This window comes from Pholcus phalangioides, unplaced genomic scaffold (assembly GCF_987345545.1).
Source record: "Pholcus phalangioides strain wild (caught in Gottingen) unplaced genomic scaffold, Ppha-v1.0 ptg000017l_1, whole genome shotgun sequence".
NCBI lineage: Eukaryota > Metazoa > Arthropoda > Arachnida > Araneae > Pholcidae > Pholcus > Pholcus phalangioides.
The window spans coordinates 38,864,494-38,880,270 of NW_028301610.1; the positions used below are offsets into that span (position 1 = coordinate 38,864,494).

At 34.1% G+C, this 15,777-nt stretch overlaps 1 protein-coding gene across 1 annotated transcript in view; it reads left to right on the plus strand.

Moving 5' to 3' along the window:
* Positions 1-15,777, plus strand: part of LOC149073030 (ATP-binding cassette sub-family C member 10) — a 142,003-nt gene that overhangs the window by 120,813 nt on the left and 5,413 nt on the right. Inside the window, exons 14-16 of the mRNA XM_089246106.1 lie at positions 6,603-6,763; positions 11,146-11,399; positions 12,460-12,703. Coding sequence (XP_089102232.1) covers positions 6,603-6,763; positions 11,146-11,399; positions 12,460-12,703 — 659 coding nt within the window. The remainder of the gene's footprint in view (positions 1-6,602; positions 6,764-11,145; positions 11,400-12,459; positions 12,704-15,777) is intronic.

The following is a 15,777-nucleotide window of genomic DNA, read 5'->3' on the forward strand; positions in this document are numbered from 1 at the left end:
TTGCAGTCCAGTGCAACAGTACCATTTCTGTTTAAGTCTGGGCCTGATTATTGTAAGAGTTTTCAGAACCAAACTTCTCCAAGTTGTATTATAGGCCATTTGGCCAAGCAGAAGCATTGTTCATAACTAATGTAACTATCATAGCAGGTTATTTTTCTTATAAATAGGGTGATGAGATCTGAGCACAGGCAAGCATGAAAGCTGTTTTCTTTTCAAAATTCAAGTACCAGTAACACTAGAATGACAGGAACTTTGAACTACCTAAAACAACGGTAGCCTCATCTTGACTGCAATAGGAAAAAAATCAACATTAATTATTTTTCCTTGACCAAAACTCCTTAAAAAGAATATCTATTCAGTATCTGATTTATTTTTGCAATAAACTTTTGTTCAAGTACCAATTTTTTGGAATTTTGTACAAAAGGGCTTATTATAACAAAGACAATGTTTTGTTACTTTCATAAGAGGTTTGACTATTACATTTTGCTCTTGTAATTTGTGACTTCATTTGCATTTGACAGTTCATTGACAAGGTTTGAAGTATAATACGCATGAGAAATTTGTGAAGAGATTGCATGAGCAGAATGAGAAATTTGTGAAGAGATTGCATGAGCAGAATGAGAAATTTGTGAAGAGATTGCATGAGCAGAATGAGAAATTTGTAAAGAGATTGCATGAGCAGAATGAGAAATTTGTGAAGAGATTGCATGAGCAGAATGAAAAAAACGTGAATAGTCACCAAATCCTGAGCAATGTAAAATACATTTGTAAGACAGCTTTTCTTACAAATGTATTATGGTTGGTTCAATTGTTCAGCGAATAATGTGATTGTTCACCGAATGAATTCATTTTGTCGAAAACATCAACAATACTCATTAGTAGAATAATAAAATTTCATAATTTCTTATAGAAATTTCCTTTGTTCGAGATTTCAATTTTGTGTGTGCGTAGTACTCAAGATTTAGATTTTCTCTGCTTATCAACTGTTGAATTATTTTTGTGCTCTGCCAAAAGGAATAACGGCTTCCAACATTATCTAGCAGGGCCCTTAGGCTGGGATCTTTAGTGGAGGCCCCTGTATAGTGTCGAGAAACAAAAATGATAAGAATCATCTCGGTCATGTCCATGGGTAAAATGGTGTAAAATGAAGATTACTTTCATCATTGTAACCAGAAAATGCAATGCAGTAAAAGCACAAAGATTCATAGAAATGCTAAATGAGTTGAATAACGTAAAACAACAAGCTTCTTCAAAAGTGTACCTTAGAATGGTACAAAACGGATACTTCACAAAAGTAAACACCATGACAGAGCATCTGTTTCCTCAATATCAATTTTTGCATAAGACTTCATTTCAGCATGTTTTGCAATCATATATACAACCTCTGACAATAAAGTTCGGTGAATGAAGTCAGAACGGCCGATCTGGCAACACTGGCCAAGCAAAACGCTGCACATGCGTAGCGGCAGGTGTTGACCATCTGTCGCCACCATTGTTCAGTTGAGCATCGTTTGTGTTCCGTGAAAGACTTGTTTTACAAAGTGTTTGTTTAGTGCATTGGTTCTTAACTGAGAACAGGAAAATGAACGAACAAAAGATCACTGAGGATGAGTCCTGGTGTCTCAGGTACGACCCTGAAACGAAACGGCAAAGCATGGAATGGCGTTCTCCTGCATCACCTCGTCGAAAAAAGGTCAGAGCAGAAAAATCACGCATCAAAACGATGCTAATTACCTTTTTTCATAGTCAAAGCATTATCCACAAGGAATTTCTACCTGAAGGAACGACGATGAATGCTGCAAGGTACATCGAAATTTTGACCCATTTCATGAAACGTCTACGTAGGGTACGACCTCAGTACGCACTGTTGGAATATTATGTTAATGGACAAACTATTTATTTCTGTTTTTGGTATCTGGCAACTCATTATTAGTCAAGTATTTAGTTTCAGTGTTTTGGCAACCAAACAGAAAACATGGCTGCTCAAGTCTGAACAGCAATAGATGTTGTCTCACACTTTAAGTGTTTAAATCTCAATTGAATATGTGTCTGTCTTCAATTGAATATGTGTCTGTCTTCAATTGAATATTCTGTTTATAATTACTTACACTCACACACATCATTAGTAATAAGGATATATCAACAGTTCCAAAATAACAAGACGCACAGCAAGGTTCATGGTTTCTTGTTCACGACAATGCTCGCTCTCACACAGCCAATATCGTCAAACACTTCCTGGCAAAAAAAAAGGGGGTGGTGCAAATTAAACATCCACCATACTCGCCAGATCTCAATCCTCCAGACTTCTTCCTATTCCCACGACTCAAACTCGCTTTGAAAGGAAAGAGATTTGACGATATTCCTGACATCCAACAAAATGTGATGAGGCTTTTGAACTCCATCCCAAAAGGAGACTTCTTGCAAAGTTTCCAGGACATGTATAGGAAATCTCAGCGGTGCATAGTAATGGGAGGTGGCTATTTCGAAGGACAGTAAGGTAACGTTCGTTAACATTTCATCTATGTTAATGTTACAGGACTATTCACCGAACTTTATTGTCAGAGGTTGTATATATATATATTAGTTAAATATGACTGCTACCATCATTCTAGGTAGAACTTCATTCTGATACTCAGATCATAATTCATTCTGATAAACTTAGAACGTTTATATTTAAGGAATTCAAGAGCCTTAACCAGTCAAGTGGCAATGACACACATATATGGGTCAAACTGTTTCCAATTCCTGAGTGGTTTTGACAAATATATGGGTCATGGAGGATCTATTCCTTCCCCCTTTACCTATTGTATTTTGACTGAGACCTTCAACGCCTCCTAATCCTCACTCACTCAAGTGAATGAATGGTTCTCAACCTTTTAGAACCGCGGCCTAGTGAATCAAATTTCTATGAGTCTACGGCCCGGTCTGGAATAGTTTACTCATTCATAAGTTAATAATTAATAAACAACCAATTACCTCTTGATTGTGAGGTAATTATTTAATTAATTAAAAAAAATTTCATCAATTAATTAATTAAATTCTTCTTTAATTGAATAATAAATTTAAACCCTTTTAATTAATTGATTAATTAATTTAAACCATTTTAATTAATTAAAACCAATTTAATGAATGGAATTCATTATTATCTTGCGGAGTAATGCAATATTTTTTTTTTGGTAATGTATTAATAACGTGCAGAAGTCAAAACATAAAAGAAGCGTTTTATCAGCAACTGCAGTAAACATCCTCATTGCTTAAGCACTGGAACCTGGGTATGGAGGCTGTTTGAGCGCCCTGATATATTTTACAAGGTGGCTGAGCCTCGAAGCTGCACGTCAAAATTCTTCTGAAAAATAGTTTTTTTTCATTTTAAATTCAGTGAAATCTCGATAACGATACTCTGTGAACCACGAAAAATATCTTTGTAGTGGGATTATTGTTATATCGAGAGGCAGCAGTTTAATATTAGGCTATACTCATTGCTAAATAAGACTTGAAAAAATTTCGTTATAGAGGGATTTATCATTGTAGTGAGATTTTACTATATATATAAACACGTAAATTAACGTATGCAATCCACCAAAACCCCCAAAAAAAGTTTATTGGCTGGAAGATAAAATTGAATTTTTTTTTTTGAATTTATTCCAATTTATATGTATATAGATTTAACTTGTGACTTGAATAATATTTCAACTATTTCTTAGTTTCACACAACGTTTAAATTTTTTTTACATATTTTCATCACATATGACATTTTTATATATATTGTGAAACCTCGCTACAACGATACTCGATAATACAATAAATCCACCTACAACGATATTTTTTTCAAGTCCTGTTTGGAAATGTCAATACTCTAATGTTGAACTGCTATGTCTCGATATAAAGATTATCCCTCTATAACGATATTTATTTTTTGATCCGCAGAGTATCATTATATCAAGGAATCTCTGAATATATTGTATATATTACTGCCGAAGTCCAAAATTGGCCTGTTTACCCAGCCCCTATATATTGATTCCTATGATTCTGGGTCATCTTCACATTGGCATATTGTTTTGTGATAATTATGACTAGCTATTGCAACTCTAACGATTAGCGTAATTGGAATATCGATATCTTTAAAGATTGATATCCAGGAATACAGATATCCCACACACAGGGATCGATGTATAGTGGCCGAAAAAAATCCCGAAATTTGGATATTTGCCAGGTCAACTGGGCCGGCCGAAACATATATATTGATCAAAATTTATGGGTAATCATATTATGAAATCAGGAAAAGAAAAGCTTATCAGCTAACATATGTATTGGCGTATGCAAAGGGGGGGGGTTTGGGGTTCTAATCCTTCCTTGAGCCAAGCTTATAGTGTTATTTTGCAGGAAAAAACTTAACCCCCCCCCCTCAAAAAAATTCTGCGTACGCCTAGGAACATACGGATGTGATTTTTTGGAAAATTCCCAAATCAGATGGTGAAACACCACCTAAAAGGGTTTTTTTTTTTTTTTTTTTAAATCACAAAATTATACAACTGAGAAGATGGTTGAAAGTATCAGAAATACATTTTTCTCTCATTTGAAAGCAATAACAGTTCATGTCAAATGTACTCCACCAAAGAAAAATAAAAATATTAATGATAGCTCGTACGGTCTACCTCAAAACCAAGATTTGCTTTATTTTAAAACGTATAATATGGTCTTTTTGAAACATTGTGCTACATGTTTAAGTTGTTTTCGGAAGCAAAATTTATTGTTTTTCCAACGTTTTATTTTTTTTAAATTACACAAGAAATCTTTTTTTTTGTGAAATTTGAAAGAAAAGAAATCATACAGATAGATTTTGGTTAGTCAAAGATAATGTCAAAATTTCAGAATTGATATTTTTCACTTACTTAAAAAGTTTGTGTTCAAGAGTAGCAAAACATTCATCAGAACTATTTCCCTCATACAAATTTTAACATGAGTTATAGAACGAAAGTTACAGCCCACCAATATTATGTTGATAAATACCAGAGAATATATAGAAAATAATATATTCTCAAAGTTTCATTTTTTGGATTAGGCTTACTAAAGAGGCAGGATATATCGTTGTGTGCATTCTGAGCACAGTCCACAACTGCTCGATGATGGATGTGCAAAATAAGAAGGGAACCGTGGTAAGGAATCCTGCTGTGGTCGCTGCCTATAATGATAGTATGGGCGGTGTCGACAGAGCGAACCAGTGCCTTTCATACTACCCTGCATATCATAAAAGACAAGAAATATAAGTCGCATGCAACGTCTGCGATAGAGCAAAATTTAGAATGAATTGCGATTTTCATGTTGTATAACACCGTAAAACTACATAGACTGAATATTGTCCGGAAAAAAAAACTTCATATAAAGTAATCAAAATCCTATAGAAAAATGTTGAAACAGTTAAATGAAATCTATATACATGAAATTTATTTCTGTTTGTGTGTGTGTGTGTGTATGTTCTCTGTATAAATCTACAATTTTTTTATCTATCGTCACCAAATTCTTTGCATATATACCAAATCAGACCCGACTTTACCTACTCAATCGGTTAACAAGATGAAAAAAGTCATGAAACTTTAAGAACCTGAGATAAACTGTTAGGGTGTATTCGCAAGTCAAAGTAGCTTTGTGGTCAAAATGGTGCTTCCATCGTTCTAGTGTTAAAGTTCAAAAACTGTTGAGTATCAAGTTGTGAATGTATTACGTAAAATTGTGTTGATAGAAAAAGTGGTGTGAAAAAATAAAAAAAACGTTTAAAAAAAGTCATCTGACAGAGGATCAAACTCTGATGGAATTTCAACTCATGAAAGTAACAGATAGAATTTTAACTCGTCAAACTACAAACGTAAAGACAAATATTGGTTTATTGGGTTGGTAGCACAGTGCTAGTTGGCATCTATTTGGCAAAGTATTAAATCTAATTATGTGTAATTAGTCATGTATCTAGTCATGTGTAACTTGTGTTTTTAGTAAATATTTTCTGTAATGTGGCTGAATCATAGGTTTATGATTAGTGGGAGGAGTAGCAACATATTCTCCTTAAGAGCAATGTAAAATACATGCTCCATTTTCAAAGCTTATTCCATTCACCACTTCTGAAGAATCAGATTTTTTTCTTAATCAATGGCTGCATTATATATAGCAGAGGTAGATAAGATAATCTTTTGCCTGCTATATCAAAGAATGGTCAGAGGTATTTAGTATTGAATACAAGATTAGTCCTTTTCAGAATCTATCCTAATGCCAAGGTACAACAGAAACAGCAACACGATGACTGCTACTTAACCATACATGCACCTTGTAAACATTCCTCTGGGAAATTTCTAAGGAATTGATACATGCAGGAATGAGAGAAAAAAAACTGCAACCACTATTGCAGGAGGTTCTTCTACCTGGCGGTTAGCGAACCAACCTCTCATGATGAAATATGAAAAAAGAATGTTTAAGGCTACTGTTTAGAATCAGTAATTAACTGTTGATTCCAAAGTAGATCAAAACGACTGGATATTTTTTCTGATATAATTAATAAAGTAGAGAGTATAAGTTATGAAAAATTTAAATTATAATATTTTCTTTTATTTCAGGTCTGGTTGGATTGGCCTTATCATATGCTTTATTAATCACTGGTTTACTAAATGGTTTTGTAACAGCTTTTACTGAAACAGAAAAAGAGATGATAAGTGTTGAAAGAATTATGCAGTATGTAAATGATGTTCCACTGGAAAGTGATGAAGGCATTAAACAGGTTTTTTTTCATTTGCTTCTCAAAACTTATTAACCTTTACACTTTTTAGTTTTGGAGTCGTATTTGTTTGGTAAAAAACTGACAGTATGCACATATGCATTGTATTTTAAGACTACTTTAAATTTTCAAATATTAAATTGTAAAACTTGTTGGTATTTCAACTACCATTTTTCATCTTTACTTATAATTTCAATTTCTTATGTTTAATCATTGTGTTTTTATCAAAGTAGAAAAATATTTATATAAAAAGAACAGACAAAATTCGTTTTTGTCAACGTTTTCCCCCATTTTGCTGTAGCAACTTAAAATAAAACAATAATCTGAGAAATAACAATAACGATTTCTGAGCATTGTTCAGCGGTAGTCAAGAAAGCGAATTGAATGCTCAGTTTCATTTTCAAAAGGTCTCTTTGCGTTCTCCTAAAGCCATTCTTCTGCTTTTCTGAGGCTTAGTTCGTCCTGGACTGGAGTATGCCGTAAGGTTTTGGAGACCATGCCTACGGAGGGACATAGACTTGGTTGAAGGGGTACAAAGAAAAGTTACACATGTCTCTGTTGGCTCACAGGAATTGAGTTGTGAAGAGAGACTTCATTTTTTGAATATGTTTACATTGGATGAATGCAGGTGTCAGGGAGATATGATCGAAGTGTTCAAAATTTTCAACGGGATGGATAGGATAGACTATGAATTATTAATATGCCGTCAGTCAACTGCTTTTACTAAAGGACACCAGGATCGATTGGTAAGGGACAATACTAGGTTATGGTGTCGCAGGGAATTTTTCTCTAATAGGGTTGTTAATAAATGGAATAGCTTATCCCCAGAGGTAGTGAATTCTAGCACAATTGACACATTTAAAAAGAAATACAATAAATATGTTAGAGTAAATTGAGTAGCTATCCATACTTAGAATAAGGCAACCATAAATATATTTCATAGCTGCCAAGTCTCCCGAATTTTCTGGGAATCTCCCGAATTTTAGCTTCACCTTTCGACCTCCCGGAAAATTCTTATATCTTCCGAATTTTTACGAAAATCACAAAAAATCCCTTATTGTCCCTAAAAATTCTCTACTTCATTTAAAAGAATCCCCGCTTCTGAAAACAATCCCTGAGGAATTTCTTGTGGGAAAAAAAGTGTTTTACCTGTTTCCCTGCCTTTCAAAATGACATCACATGTTGTAAATGGGGGAATAGTGGGAAATTCATCACCCATATGTGAAATAAAAAAAAAACATCAAGCAAAGTGTCACAAAATGTCAGTGTTCTTCAAAAACTGACGCTTTTTTTCTTCATCTTCTGATGATTTTTGGGGCATTCGCGTATAATGTTTGTTCACATCGTTTCTGATTTGAACACACAATTTTTTTTTTTTTTAGATCGCCATTGAAGTTTTTGCCTTCAATTTCACTTGTTTTTTGCGTAGGGATTTTCTTCCCAAGGGTTTAACTTGCATGTGGGTAAAACCCCTATTTTATTTCGAAAAATCCCTTTTGTATTTATGAGGGAGTAGTTTCAGTATAAAATTCGGGTTCGTGCAAAAATGTCCCTAATTTTTATTTTCAAAAGTTGGCAGCTATGATATTTTATGGGCATTGTATAATATTTCACCATGTATATATATATATATTGTTTCTAGTTTCTGTAATTGCATTTTTAATTGGAGGTTGCTGTATTTTAGAAATATATGACATCTATAGTCCTGTTTACATGTGTAATAAAATATCCTGGTAAGTTCCTGGTAACAGGGATTTTCACTACAACCCCTTTACATGCCATTTAGTTTATGCTAGTATCCCCCCTTCTTTTCGGAAGTCATCACTGGTCATGTGGGTTGAACGGGTGGTTTTTGGTGGTGCTCAAGATGGCCGACGAAGGAGCTAACAGCAATTTTCACAGCACAAAGGATTATGGGAGAGGAGGTCAAAGTCACCCAACCATTATTCTGCAACAAAGATGGGACTCTTTTGACGGATCTCTGTCCCACCTTTTTTCCCCAAGGGAAAAAAGTTGCCATGCAGGTAATAATGACCAAAGCTACCCCCAATCTTGCACATGTAAACCATGGGCGGAGATACTGGGGGGAGGGCCCCCCCCCAGCATCAAAGGTGAAGTTGACAGATCTAATGCATATATATATAGATGAATCAACATCATCATCATCTTGCCCCCCCCCCAGACTTCCAAGTCTATCTCCGCCTATGATGTAAGCAGGGCTTATATTTGTTATGGGCATCTTTTTCTCAACCACCTCATTGGGCATTTTACCTGTTGTGGCCTTGTATTTTTATTTGTATAATATTTGTTGTCAAAAGATAAAACATTAAAAAAGAGAGAAACTATTTGAGATTTTGCTATGTTTTGATACATTTTAATGAATGGAAAATATTTCATTTGAAATTCATTGGCTGTCATCAAGTTTATCAGTCTCTAGGGCCGTCAAAAGTTTGAGCTCATTCTCTACGTTTCTCAACATCGGTAGCTGAAATCCTTAGGAGGAATGAAAATAACTTCATATAAGGGATGGAGGTGTGATTTAATAGTGAGTGAGCCCAATGTGCTAGTTGTGCTTTAAGGGACATTCAAAAACTGATATTATAGGCAGGGCTGAGTTGCCAGATTGGCGGTTTTCCCGCCAAATTGGGCTGGTTTGGATAAGGTCTGGCGGGAAATTTTTGGCTTTGACGAGTGGCGGTTTTTTGGGCTTCTTTTTTTCCCCATAAGAAGTGATCGCTGTGGTTTTTCGGTTTTTTTTTAAGAGGAAAGAGAACACACGTTCCCCCCCCCCCCCCATTCGCTTCCGTATCAACCAACACTTGTGTGTGATGTTTTTTTTTTCTGAGAAGACTCAAACATCTTCCCCTCCCCATCCACCAAAGCTGTTAGAGGTTTCTTTTGGTGATGACAGCTTCTTAATACACGGCTTTGCTCTCCATCCTCGTGTGGGGCAGGCCTTGTGTGAGCGTTGGAAGATGTAGGGGACTGACTGACATGATATAGCTCAACTCTAATAGCCGTAAAAATTGTTTGACTGTTATTAAAATGTCCTGAGTGTTCACCTGAACAAGATAGGATATCTGAAAAAAAAATAGAAAGTACCACCCCACGGGTCCCAATGACTGTTGGGCCCCAGAGCTAAAGCCCTGTTATACCCCCTGTGAGGGCCACATGGCTGTCTCTTTCTCCCCACCCCCTTTCACAGTGTGTAACGTTACACTTTTTTCAAGTAGCTATAGGTTCCCATATTCAAAACAATAAATTTCTATGTGTGTGACATGTTCACGTGTCACATGCACATTTTATAACGTCAGCTTCTCCTTTTTGAAAGAAAAACTCTGGCTAGTGCCAGATTTCCTGTCAGGAAAGAATGTGAAACAGAAAAAATAAAAAAATAAATAAAAGATTCTAAGTCCTTCCCAAAGGAAATTCTTCCTTGGGAAGGACACGCACATCGATTGGACACTGCTTTATACACAGTATATCCCCTCATTGCTCACCCAAACTTTTATTCCTAATTTTCTCTTCGAGCAGATCCACTAAATGTATCCACTCTATGCTTTCACGGTGCGAGGCGCAATATTCTGTCTACTGTGTTTGTGTGGTTTTTTCAGTTGTTTTCTTTCAGTAAACAGGTTCCCGCTTTTAGCATTTCAAATAACAATCTAAAACCTGACAGAAACTTTAGTGGTACAGAAGTTTCAAAACGGTGAGTGAAGTTTTCTAACATTTTTTCATAGGCAAGTGGGCCAAGTACGAGAGGTGGTACTGTAAAGAATAGGAGAAATCACACAGCACCAGAGATTCTGCCAAGCAAGGCTGAACTATAAACACATGCTACTATCTCACAACCTTTTAAATTCTTCTGAGGATGTCAGGCTGTAGTGTTTGAGTATATTGTCATAGTTTCTCTAACTTATGTCAACCCTATTGCCCATAAACTATCTGTGAATTTCATTTGAAAGTTTTCAATTTAAACTAAATTTATCGATACCCATTGCAAGTATTACAAAATTTTGCATATGCTGACCACCTGAATCTCAGGGGTCAAAATTGTAATGTGGCTACATTGATTCAAATTTTTAGCTTTTATCACATCACATATTTTTGTCTTTCAGTAACTTACAATTTTTTTCACCACACTAATTTTATTAATGAAATTATAAAATATTTGGAGCAATCATACCAAAGAACTCATTATGTTTTTAATATAAAAAGAATCGTAGCAAACACATCATACTAGCTATTTAAGTACAGTAATTCATCTGTTGTAATTATCACTATTATTGCAATAAAAAATAAAGAAAAAACAGGTTGAGATTTTGTGAAACTGCTCTAAATATCTTCAAATAATTTTTTGAATTAATACATTAATTTCCTCCTAGTTGTTATTCAGATGGCCTTTGTGTGGTGCTATATCTTTTCAAGAGGTTTCTCTTCGGTATAAAGAGCAGGATGTATGCGCTTTAAATAATGTGAGCTTTGAAATAAAAGGAGGAGAAAAAGTTGGAATAGTAGGACGAACTGGTGCAGGAAAATCAAGTTTATTTCAAGCTTTATTTAGGATGGTGGATGTCAACGAGGGAAAAATAACAATTGATGGTATAGATGTCTCGAACCTACACCTTCAGACATTGAGGTAAAATTTTTTCCTTGCTGCTAAATTTATGAGATTTCTTTCATTCTTTCCCATCATAATTAGAAATAGTCAAGCAAAAAATAAAGTAATTAAAAAACCCTAATAATCCAACAAAAGTCCTTCGTAGGACCCTGATTATTTGCATAGAATGTAGAATTAGTCAAGCAAAAAAATAAAGTAATTAAAAAACCCTAATAATCCAACAGAAGTCCTTCATAGGACCCTGATTGTTTTCATAGAATGTTGGAACCATTGTGATTCATGTAAATAAAAAATATGTAAGTAGTTAAATTAGTTGGATCCCAGCCATGGGGTGAGATGCCGTCCCAGCATCAAAGGTGGAGATGACTGATCTAAGGTATTTACCTATATATGAATTGACATCATCATGCCCCCCCCCAGACCTTCAAGTCTATATATATCTCTGTCTATGATCCCACCACTGGCCATGTCTCTTTGTTTCAACTTAAGTTCAAGATTTATATACCATGCTGGCATATGGAATTTAAGTTCACATTACTATGGCAATGGAGATATATTTTTATTTCAACATCTGTGTTAAATTGATAATGTTATTTGAATAATATATCAGTCAGACAATACACTAGCATTGTTTGCAAATTTATCACTTTAAATTTTCCAAGGGGATAATGTCAGTGAATTAGCTCGGATTGCTTATAGTTTCTGAGATTTCAGAAATTTGAAATAGACTTGGTCCTAGTTAGAATCTTTCCTAACCAAAAGTACTGCTTCCATTTTTGTAAGAGAAATATTGCATATAACAATAATAATATAAATATTGCATATATAAAATATTATAGATTCTATTGTATAGCTCATTGGTTGAAACAGTTTCCAAATTGAAAGGTTAGCACACCAATCTCTCTATGAAAGAAATGCAAGAAAAACTCAATCTATAAACTGTGATTCCCAGTTTGGATAGCCCTTTCAAATGTTTCATTCAATATTCATTGTTTTTTCTTATATTTGCTATTTTGCAGTTTTTAAATGTGATTTTCATTGTATCAATATTCTCTATGGCTGTTCATTGACTTTACAGATCACACTTGGCTCTTGTTCCTCAAGACCCATTCCTATTTAGTGGAACAATCAGAGAAAATATGGATCCTGAAACTACTCATTCTGATGATGAGATATGGAATGCTCTTCATAATTGCCATATGGATATTCGTGTTAAAGACTTAGGGGGCCTAGAAATGGAAGTCACAGAGAAAGGAAATAATTTTAGCACTGGAGAAAAACAGCTTTTATGTTTAGCTAGGATTTTGCTCAGTCCCAAAAAAGTAAAAGTTTAGCTTTGAATATATTGACTTTTTAATGGTCTAGGAAGTTTTACATTATAAAGTGAAATTTTAAATATATTAATTAGTAACTGTTATCTTATAACAGTATTGAATGAAAAATGTTCTTTATATGCATCACAATTTTTTTTTTCAAATTTCAGTATGAGAATAGCACATTATACTTTTGTTAATGATGTTTGATTTTTTTTTCTTCATATTATATTCCATTGTTTAAAAACCAGCATTTACCAAGAAGTGATAGCCAGAATCAACTTTATATGCATGATTGTAAAGTTGATATGAAAAGGTGATTATGAAATTGAGGCAAAAGGATATTTTATAGTGGATAACTGAACACATAAAAGCCAGTTTAGAACAAGAGAGGGCAAATAGAGCAACTGCCCTATGTGTCAATACTTAAAGGGCAACAAAATTTATGGATATAAATTGAAAAAATATAAATATTTCACAAAAAAAGAACTATTAAATTATGGAATTTTACTGATGAGGGAATGGCAAAATTAAATTTATCTCACACCTAACAAAAACCCTAGTTAATGGCCCTGCATGAAAAGAGGTTCTAATACTTTATTTTGCCCTCTAGACTTAACACAAGAGCTGGCATGAAGGTATACAGGTCTCACTTTAGTGGCTTCTGAATTGGTTCTGTGAGTGCTTGAACAGAATATTTTGTAGCACTGGCCCAAGTACCTATGGAATTAATTCAGAGATCTAAATCTTTTACATAAAGCTCAAGCTGAGCATCCAAAAGTCTGAAACATTTCTGACACTTCTGGCTCATATGATATGCTGCAGTATGCCTGACTTGGATTGGGTTTGATAGAAAAGAAGAAATTTGTCTGACTGCCGCTGTGCAGTTATAGTGAGGTCCTCGTAGCAGTCGGCTGAAGTTTGTTTTCGGTGGTTCCTAACTTTGAGGCATGAATGCAAGTCAATCTCCAGTTAAAAAGTCTCACCACAGAGAGCAAAAGACCTACAATGGTACAAATATGCATTTAGGTCACATTTCACTCATGGTTTAAAAAATAGGTGGCAAAAAAAATAGGACCATTATTATAAATAACTCGAGAATTTCTCATCGAGGAGAATGCTGGAGAATATTCACATGGAGGATAATACTGGACAATATTCTCTGGAAGGCGAATATTATTTAAATATCTTGAGAATATTTTTAATACTCTCCAGTTATTTTTATAGATGTAAAATTCTCTGTAATAATCTTTTGAAAGATTCTCGAGAATATTCTTGAAGTTACATTAAATAATTTAACCTTTTTTTAAATTTGGTAATGAATGCCACCAAAATTAAAAAAAATATATATTTTTATAATATGCTACATGTTTATGAATAATTAAAATATATACATGATAGCAAATAATGTAAATTGATTATATTTACATTTGTGAAAGAGGTAAGCTGTATTGTTTTTTCTGTGAACAAAAGTAACTATACAAAAAATATCTCCATTCTCGCAAGGAAATGCTCCCAAGCTAAACTCATAGAATTTGACGAAAATTTTACATGTGTTAGTAGATGGCTGAAAATATGTATTGTGGAAAAAGTAGCTGCAGAATTGCATTAGGAGGAGTAAATTAATGTTGAAAATTGGGTCTGGGATGCCAAACCCATACAGTTAACATCAATTGACGACTGCATTCTTGAAAATTAACAAAAACGTATAATGTGTTTATACTATAAAAACGTGCTTTATGCTGTATTTAGAGCCGTTAATATTAGAAGAATACCTTCTTAAAAGTATCACCAGAATATGCAGATTAGATGCATCAGTTCTATCTCGCATAGTTTACAACAGATATAATTGATTCAAATCAAAGGGTTAATTTCTTTATAAATTGAAAGTGTTACAAATATGAGGCTCATTGAAGAAATGCATAAAGCAGAAACATATTTTATACCAGCTACATTGAGCAAATATTTTGGATGCACAGTTTTGTTTCCAGCAATCAAGTGCGTTTGTAATCTGAAATCAAAAGGATTCTCGAAATATCCAGGATGTTTTTCTGTGTATGAGCATGCATGCCATGAATATTTCCACATGTTGACGTAGTGCGGTAAAGAAAACTGGTTGTGTGCAATGGATTGTACTTTCAAAATATTGTCTTGATGAAACAAATCAATTTGTATTTGTTTAATCAACTAAATCTGAAAATTTTCGAACAAAATTTTTCCACACCCAAAAACCGTACCTATCAAGCAGTTGTGTTAGATGAGTGGTTTTAGGTGACATCACAAACACATGAATGATTTTACCTGGTGGCACTATCAATCAAATCATTGTTTTTGAAGGGTGACCAAGAATCCACTAAAAGTGCGGTTTCATCAGGTGTGTTTTTTTAAAATACACTTCTGATACATATTTGCACAATTATTTTTTATCCCATTTTCCCCGATTTTTAAGTGACAGTATAAATATTGTCAGCTTGAAACATTTTCTACTGAATTTGGATTCCGAATTGTCCTTTAGGTTCAGAATACACAACAAATAAAGGCGATAGCAGCATTCCATCTTTGCTAATTGTTGGCATTACAGTATATGAAAATGGGTCGTAGTATAGATAGATTGTGCAGCACTTTCAATCTGTTTGGAACCCAAAAAATCAAGTGTTCTCCCTGAGTGAATTTCTTTATTAAAACCCGATTGATCAGTATTAAACATCTGGTTATCCTTCAACTGTGAATTCTTAAAAAAAAATACATCATTTACATATGCTTTTGAATCATTTACAATATGATCCTCTTCATAAATCTGCTTTTGAGCGATCATTTTAGTAATTTTTCTGCGAACAATTCTACATTTCTGTTTAAAATTAGAGCCATTTTCCGGAAGCTTTGAATGACATTTTTAAGGATAGAGCTTTATTACAAGCCCAGCTTTCCAAATCCGAGTCATGCACCTTTACATGCCTGTGCCTCTCATCCTAAAACTTTTGAAAAACATATTTTTGAATTTTGTATTGTTTGTGCCTCTTATCACCAAATTTGTTGACTTGATTTTCCTACAAATACATTTGAGACAAACTTTTTACAAATCT